This window comes from Macaca mulatta, chromosome 2 (assembly GCF_049350105.2).
Source record: "Macaca mulatta isolate MMU2019108-1 chromosome 2, T2T-MMU8v2.0, whole genome shotgun sequence".
NCBI lineage: Eukaryota > Metazoa > Chordata > Mammalia > Primates > Cercopithecidae > Macaca > Macaca mulatta.
Window position 1 is genome coordinate 158539267 of NC_133407.1, and position 8351 is coordinate 158547617.

Below are 8351 nucleotides of genomic sequence, written 5' to 3' on the forward strand. Positions count from 1 at the left end.
CAAAAACACAACCCACTACCATCCTCCGAATTCAACAGTATTTTTCCAGAACAGATCGTGTATTGAAACATAAACGTATGTGCCATGAAAATCATGACAAAAAACTAAATAGATGTGCCATCAAAGGTGGCCTTCTGACATCTGAGGAAGATTCTGGCTTTTCTACGTCACCAAAAGACAACTCACTGCCAAAAAAGAAAAGGCAGAAAACGGAGAAAAAATCATCTGGAATGGACAAAGAGAGTGCTTTGGACAAATCTGACCTGAAAAAAGACAAAAATGATTATTTGCCTCTTTATTCTTCAAGTACTAAAGTAAAAGATGAATATATGGTTGCAGAATATGCTGTTGAAATGCCACATTCTTCAGTTGGGGGCTCTCATTTAGAAGATGCGTCAGGAGAAATACACCCACCTAAGTTAGTTCTCAAAAAAATTAATAGTAAGAGAAGTCTGAAACAGCCACTGGAGCAAAATCAAACAATTTCACCTTTATCCACATATGAAGAGAGCAAAGTTTCAAAGTATGCTTTTGAACTTGTGGATAAACAGACTTTACTGGACTCAGAAGGCAATGCTGACATTGATCAGGTTGATAATTTGCAGGAGGGGCCCAGTAAACCTGTGCATAGTAGTACTAATTATGATGATGCCATGCAGTTTTTGAAGAAGAAGCGGTATCTTCAAGCAGCAAGTAACAACAGCAGGGAATATGCGCTGAATGTGGGTACCATAGCTTCTCAGCCTTCTGTAACACAAGCAGCTGTGGCAAGTGTCATTGATGAAAGTACCACGGCATCCATATTAGAGTCACAGGCACTGAATGTGGAGATTAAGAGTAATCATGACAAAAATGTTATTCCAGATGAGGTACTGCAGACTCTGTTGGATCATTATTCCCACAAAGCTAATGGACAGCATGAGATATCCTTCAGTGTTGCAGATACTGAAGTGACTTCTAGCATATCAATAAATTCTTCAGAAGTACCAGAGGTCACCCCATCAGAGAATGTTGGATCAAGCTCCCAAGCATCCTCATCAGATAAAGCCAACATGTTGCAGGAATACTCGAAGTTTCTGCAGCAGGCTTTGGACAGAACTAGCCAAAATGATGCCTATTTGAATAGCCCGAGCCTTAACTTTGTGACTGATAACCAGACCCTCCCAAATCAGCCAGCATTCTCTTCCATAGACAAGCAGGTCTATGCCACCATGCCCATCAATAGCTTTCGATCAGGAATGAATTCTCCACTAAGAACAACTCCAGATAAGTCCCATTTTGGACTAATAGTTGGTGATTCACAGCACTCATTTCCCTTTTCAGGTGATGAGACAAACCATGCTTCTGCCACATCAACACAGGACTTTTTGGATCAAGTGACTTCTCAGAAGAAAGCTGAGGCCCAGCCTGTCCACCAAGCTTACCAAATGAGCTCCTTTGAACAGCCCTTCCGTGCTCCATATCATGGATCAAGAGCTGGAATAGCTACTCAATTTAGCACTGCCAATGGACAGGTGAACCTTCGGGGACCAGGGACAAGTGCTGAATTTTCAGAATTTCCCTTGGTGAATGTAAATGATAATAGAGCTGGGATGACATCTTCACCTGATGCCACAACTGGCCAGACTTTTGGCTAAAAAAAAAAAAAAAAAAGTGTAAATAATACTGGCACTTTAGAACAGATTAATCAAGAGTGGGGTTACTCTGTGTAAATGGAGTGCTGTACAGATTTAAGAGCAATGCGTAATAACAAGTTAAGCTGATATGAATAGCAAGATAATCCAATAACTGCATTTCGTTTGGTTAGTCAGCATTCTTTGAACTGCCTTACATGTTGTCACCTTTATAGAAGCAATGCATTACTTGTTTTAGATCAGAAACTTGCTATTCCACCCACACCAAGTTAAAAAGGAAAAAAAAAAAAAAGACTTTCGCACAATTGTTTCCTAACTGATAACATTGTACATTCTTAGGAGATTAGTAATTGTGTGAAATTTACTCATACTGTTTCTAAGTTTTTCAGCATAGTCATTGCACTTCAGCAGGGAATCTGAGTATACTTTACAGACAGAGTGAACTTAAAAAGTTTAATGTCAAGAGATTATGGCTTAAATAAATTAGTGTGTCCTATAGGGGAAAAAAAACCAAGAAACCACCTTTTAAAAAGAATGATATGCCATATACCCTTGATTTTCATTTTGCATTATATTGACATGTGTTTTTTTGAAGAAAAAAAAGTAATAAAAATCTGATAGTCTAAGACTCCACTATTTAAAAGCCTAATTACTTTAAAAATATGCATACTTTCAAAACTTTTACCAAAACACACAACTGTTGAAGCAGTCACTTCTCTATGGAAGTATGCATATTGGTGTCAGTTTCTTTGTACAGTTGTACCTAGATATTTTTTATGATTTTTCATGTGCAGGTATCAAGGTTTTGAAGTTTTAGTAAAAAAATTTCTGTAGATTACATTCCCAAGAACATAATGCTTACACAAAATGTATATTCCACGTTTTAAAGCTTAATTGTATTTTACTTTACATATACACTTCAGTTAACATAGAGCACTTAGAATCTATTTGGTATTTTTGATTTCTCAAAAAAAAAAATTAGATTTTTAGGTTTGATATGGTTGTGTCATAATCATCTCATAATTGACAATTTTAACTTTTGGCAATAAAAGGAAATTGGGATATCTTTGGAACTGTAAAACCTGGTTTAATCTTTTTCTTTCTAGACTCTTGATAGATTGGATAATTAAACAGCATCCAGAGAAACTAAAGAAATGGGCATTTTAATTGCTTATTTTATCTTGAGTTACTTTTTAATGAACACTGCTCATTACAACTTTACAAACCAAAAGTGTTTACTAATTCCAGTAACTACCATTTCTTTTTCAGCTAGATGAGTGATCGGAAAATTTTTGTTGCATTTCAAAATCTAAATAAACTACAGACTTTATCCTATACCATGAATGTTTTTTTTTAATACTCTGTCTTAAAATAATACAGCATGGTACAATAAATAGTGCTTTTATATATATATACACACACACACACTTTTCTGAAGAATGATGGTTTGAGTTATGCGTTGGGCAATTTTGATTTTTGGAAGTTATATTAGTTATTGACTCTTTGTTCCAACTTTTTCATTTTTACATTTTGAATTTCTGCCATCTTCGTCACAATGCACATACTGATTTAGCACCAGTGAAAATCTAAAATTAATACCCTTGGAAAATGGAACTATTCTTAATTTCCATTTTGACTCTTATACTGGCCCTGTAGATCTGCAGTCTTTGTTTCAATATAGAATATGTTATCCATTTAAATTATTTTTGCTTTTATTTAATGTTATCCGAAGACTGTTCTCATAAAGAAAGGGAAGAAATAACTATCCACCCTTAACATCCTTCATTTATTTTGAATATATTGGTGTTTTTATGATAAGGAATATAAATTATATTTAATGTGGTTTCCTCTATACTTTGGTTATTAAGTTTTGCTTGAAATACTAGTTTTCCCATTTGACAGCTTTCTTTGCTGCCAAAGTTTTCAAGAATTTTAGACTTCTTTGAAGTAAATATTTAAGTTCTGCCATTATTGACTCTTAAGATTGTGTGTGTTGTGCATTACATAATTACAAAAAGGCTTCATTCAGGTGATATGTTAAAAATGGAACTGTGCTCACCCTAGATAGGCATTGGTATTTTTCTCATAGTACTTTTGATGAGAGTAGGCATTTATTTCTTGAGTTGTTTTGGAGCCTGATCAAAAATTTTGTTCCATGGAGAACTTGATGTAATTTTGATACAGTGTAGAGGTTTTTTCAGTTGTTTTAACATCACCAGCACAGTTTTTAGAATGTGACTCTTGCTGAGCACTTAGGGTAAGCTTGGGAAGGAAGGCCTTTGAAAATGGTAGTTATGCAAGCAGACTTTCAGGTGTTGCATTCCTGTTTTCACACATTTCTTTAAATCTACATAATGGCAGACTTTTCTACCAGGTTACAAGCATTTTTTAGATAAGTGATACTCAGCCAGCATAACTTACTGACTTACCATTTACGTATAGTCATCAGTCTCTTACTGTGAAATTCCAAATGCCTACCAGAGTTACCTTGTTCTATCATAATATGATAAACATCTCAACAGTTTTGGGTTTCCCCACTTTGGTTCAGAAGGTTATTTAATTTCTATCTGGGCATTAATGGAGAAAATAAGTAGCCTTGTGTGCTGCTTTAGATTGAAACATGGAGGATATATCGAGATACTATTTTGCAATTCATGTTTCTCATTTCTCAAAGTGAGCACATTGTTCTATAAAAACATGCTGGTACACCCTTAAACTTTTGATCAATCTGAGTGAGGTGTGCTTTTCCTCTTGGGACCTACTCTCACGTTTGAAGATTGGAAACATCACGTTAGATGAGGTAATATCTCTTGAACATCTTCTAAAGGGTTTTTTAAAACCTTATTGCACACATATTTCATTTGTTTTGAGTATTTAAGTGGCTCTTAAATGTTTTGGGTCTACATGCAAATGTGGTACTTGATAAGGTAGGAATCCATCTTCGCAGCTGTGATTGAGGGTGCCAGCCATGGGTCAGGTCATTTTTATATCAAGAGGCAGACGGCAGTTATGTCAAGAATTGTGCTCAGGGCAGGATTTCCTTTCCACAGAGGAGAGACACTTGCAGAGTGCCAGCTAGGGTAGATCTTTTGCCACTTCTTTCATTTGATTAATTTGGGTTTTTAAAGGGCTGTTTAAAAAAAAAAAGAAAAGAAAAAAAAAAAGGCCGGGAAACTTTAAAAAGTAGGCATTACTGTAGTACTGCATTTCTTAGACTTAGAACATTTTAAACTAGAACTCATTTTTTTTTCACAGTATATTTACTTGAAGAAGCACTATAATAATCAGTGAGAAATATTTTGAGTCTGAAATTTAATTTAAAACCTTTTCCGTTTCAAATTGCTTTATTTCAGGGAAATAATTTTCCAGTTGTTTTGCTATATTCTGCAAATAAAAACCGTGTTTCCTTTTTTCACTTAAACTTTGGTAGGAAACAAACTGAAGCAGACAAACATTTCTTGTTATGTTTGTTGCTTTCTTTAATCCAATGGATAAAAAAGTAAAACCCTGTAAACATTATTTTATTTTTTTATGCAATACCATGCTGTAAATATGGTTCATCAAATAAGGATGTACCTATGATCGAATCTTTAATTCTGCACAGTTAGAGTTTATATATAAACGTGTCTTGACAATCAAGGACTTTTATGTGAGTCTTCCTTTATGATGTTTATTAATGTTATGCATTCCATTTGTTTTGAAGTGAGTACCAATGTGCTAATTTGTATTGTCTGAAAGTATGTAATGTTTTTACAGCTTGTTTTTAAGAATCTGTAAATATGTACAAACAAATCACAGTACTGCTTTATGTTAGAAGGCATATGATGTTGTACTGTATGTAAGCAATAATACATAGCAGTGCTAACTTTACAAGTAGCATCAGGAAAGTTCTAAAAACATTTCAGAGTTATTAATTATCCTTATTTCATTTAATGATGATTATCTTTAATCAGTTTTTATAAGCAAATTCCATTGTTCCTCCTATTGGAACGTAACACTGTTTACACAGCATAATTGAAGTTGCAGGGGAGACAGGCTAAATCTGACTTCATCTGTACTCACTTTCACTAAGCATTGAATGGCCTTACCACTCTTCTGCAAGATGGAGGAAGACCGCAAAACTTAGTGCCCATCACACTGAAGGAAGGGATGTGGTTTTTTTTCCTGCTTCTGTACTGCTACCTAACTTTGTGATTTGCTTTGGATTTTAATATTTGTTTCTGTTTTAGATTCAAGCCCGTAAGTTTTGAGGTGACTTCAGCTCCATTGTGAAATAGATAGTTCTCTTCATATTTCATAACTACATTTCAATAATTCTAAACTTTCTACATTGATTTTTAGATACTTATTTTTCCAGCTTGATTTCTCAGCTGATCAGATGAATTTATTCAACTTCAATACAAAGACAAACCTATTATAGTTTCAAGTGAGTAGATATTATACTGTACAGAACAGCTATTTGAACACACACATCACTGCTTTAGAAATAAAACCGCCAATTTATAAATGTATATGACCTACATTTTATAGGAAAAAAATGTTTTTAAATGCTAGTCATTTATATAATGTGCTTTGAAGGATTTGCTAGTCCACTTCTGTCACTTTTTAGTACACTGGTATCTTTTATATGTAATGTATGCTTTTTATTATTGTAGCAAAGCATTTCAGTAGAAAGAATTTTGCAACAATATGGGGGAAATTTTTCATTGTTGGATTTGAATTATACTGGATTTTATCTGTGTAGTCTTACTTGTCTTTATTTTAATGCTGTCTGAAGGGAACTTGGTATCCAAATAAAGCAGGTAACCTCATTTTACTTCAAGGGCATACTGTGTAGTGCTGAATTTAATCTGAAAATCTGATGGTTTTGAAAAGAAAAACAAGTTTATAAACATTGTACAGAAGAAATTAAATGTGTGATGGAAATCCTGATGGTGGAGCACGTTGAATTTTCTGATATATAGTGTTATTTTCCTGGGATCCCCTATGCCTTCTTTGTATTTCAACTAATAAAGGAAAAACCCTGTCATTAAAACTGGTAAGATAATAGGATATTCTGATTATACAGTATTACGATTCCTATCCCATTTGCTGACCTTTTCTCAATCACTGTAAATTTTTATTTTCTATTTCCTATTGATAATTAAATATGTACATAATATAGACACTGTTGTATAGAACTGAATGAATTGGGTTGCTATGCTTGAGTGGGTAGTGAAATGGAAATATTTGATGAATACTGAGAGTTCCTAAAATGCCAGAGCAAATTTCCGAGGGAAAGGGGGCATCGTGTGTCTTGGGAAGGTTGCATCAGGTTGTTTCTTCAACTCCCTAAGAAATTGTTGTGAAGGACTCAACTGCAAACTCGGGATCAGATACAAAATGGGTCTTTCCTTCCCCTCTCCCCCCAAAAATAGGAGCACTAAATTTTAAAATCTACTCAGGTGACAATTGCTTTGCAATGAAACTTATCACATTGAAATTTTCACTGTTAAATAAAAAGATATTTGTGATATTTTTAAATACAAACTTTTGCATCAGTAGTCAGCATCCTGACAATTGAAATTTGGTAAGTCGATATATTTTAAAATATTTTGCTCTCCAAATAGAATTGTTTTTAAACAATTGGGAGGATTTTTTGTTTCTTTAAATCTATTTTAATTGTCATTGTAAAAACAAAATCTTGCTTGACCCTATATTATGCCATGAATGAATTGCTGAGCCTTTATGATACAGTGAAAGCTTGTTTCATGCATAGTCATGGAACATAGAGATGTTCTTTAAACTGACCTATTGATAAGAGGTTTAATGAGTTTCACGGCTTTCAACACTATTGTCATGTAGTTATCTTTGCCATTTGGAGTTTATAAAACCATTTTATGTATTGTGATACTAAAGGAAGTTGTTTTGCTTTACTTTAAATTGAATTATCAGACTAATATTTGCAAATTCTGCATTTTAAATGTGGACACTGGCTGTTTGAAAAATAAAAAAATACAGAATACAGTTTTATGGATAATTTTCGAGCTGAATTTTTCACAATATTCTGAACCAAATAACGAATGGTAAATATGCAAAAATCATGGTGCATAGATTAACAGTAAAGAGAAAAGTATGTCTGTGTGGAATTAACAGTTACACAAATTGGGTAACAATTATCAGGGCCTTTATTATAGCTTTGTGTGGAATGTTATTTATTAGACAGTTCTAAAATGCAAGAGTCAAATGTTACTGTCATTGAATATTTTAGACTTGAAACGTGTTTATCGTAGGGCTAAGAAAATATGTGTTTTTTTCTTTGCAGATAAGATTCTGTTAACCCACTATCAGCATATGTGGGATTTCTTTTCTTTTTTCTTTCATTAGTGGAGATTTGTTTTCATCCATCTACCACCTTGCCAGTACCCTAGCTTGTGACCAGCGGGATGCATTGTAAGAAAGTTGTCTGCAGTTAGGAGTGCAGTCTGGGTCCATGGAACAAATTTAAACTAATTGGCCCTTGCAATGATCAGTCCTAGGACCCTGGCCTTATTAGCATGGTGCTTTAACCAATTGTACATAATAATACCACTGATAGTCTACTAATGCATTTCCTAGATCCCAGTTTTTCTTGAATGATTAGGAATGGTGGGGAGAGGGGTGGGGAGATACTCTACATGATACTTCTCCAGTCTTCTAAAGATTATAAGAAAAAATAAAAAATTGAAGTCACTTGAA

The 8351-nt window shown here is 34.0% G+C and overlaps 1 protein-coding gene across 25 annotated transcripts in view; it reads left to right on the plus strand.

Moving 5' to 3' along the window:
- ZNF148 (zinc finger protein 148) overlaps positions 1-8351 on the plus strand; it is a 142086-nt gene extending 133735 nt beyond the window's left edge. For 15 of the 25 annotated variants that reach the window (XM_077993746.1, XM_077993745.1, XM_077993765.1 and 12 more), the window contains one exon: positions 39-6447. In XM_077993746.1, coding sequence (XP_077849872.1) covers positions 39-1637 — 1599 coding nt within the window. In that variant the 3' untranslated portion in view covers positions 1638-6447. Of the gene's footprint in view, positions 1-38 lie in introns of all 25 variants that reach the window. The other 10 variants (XM_015130046.3, XM_077993764.1, XM_077993753.1 and 7 more) reach the window with 1 other exon arrangement.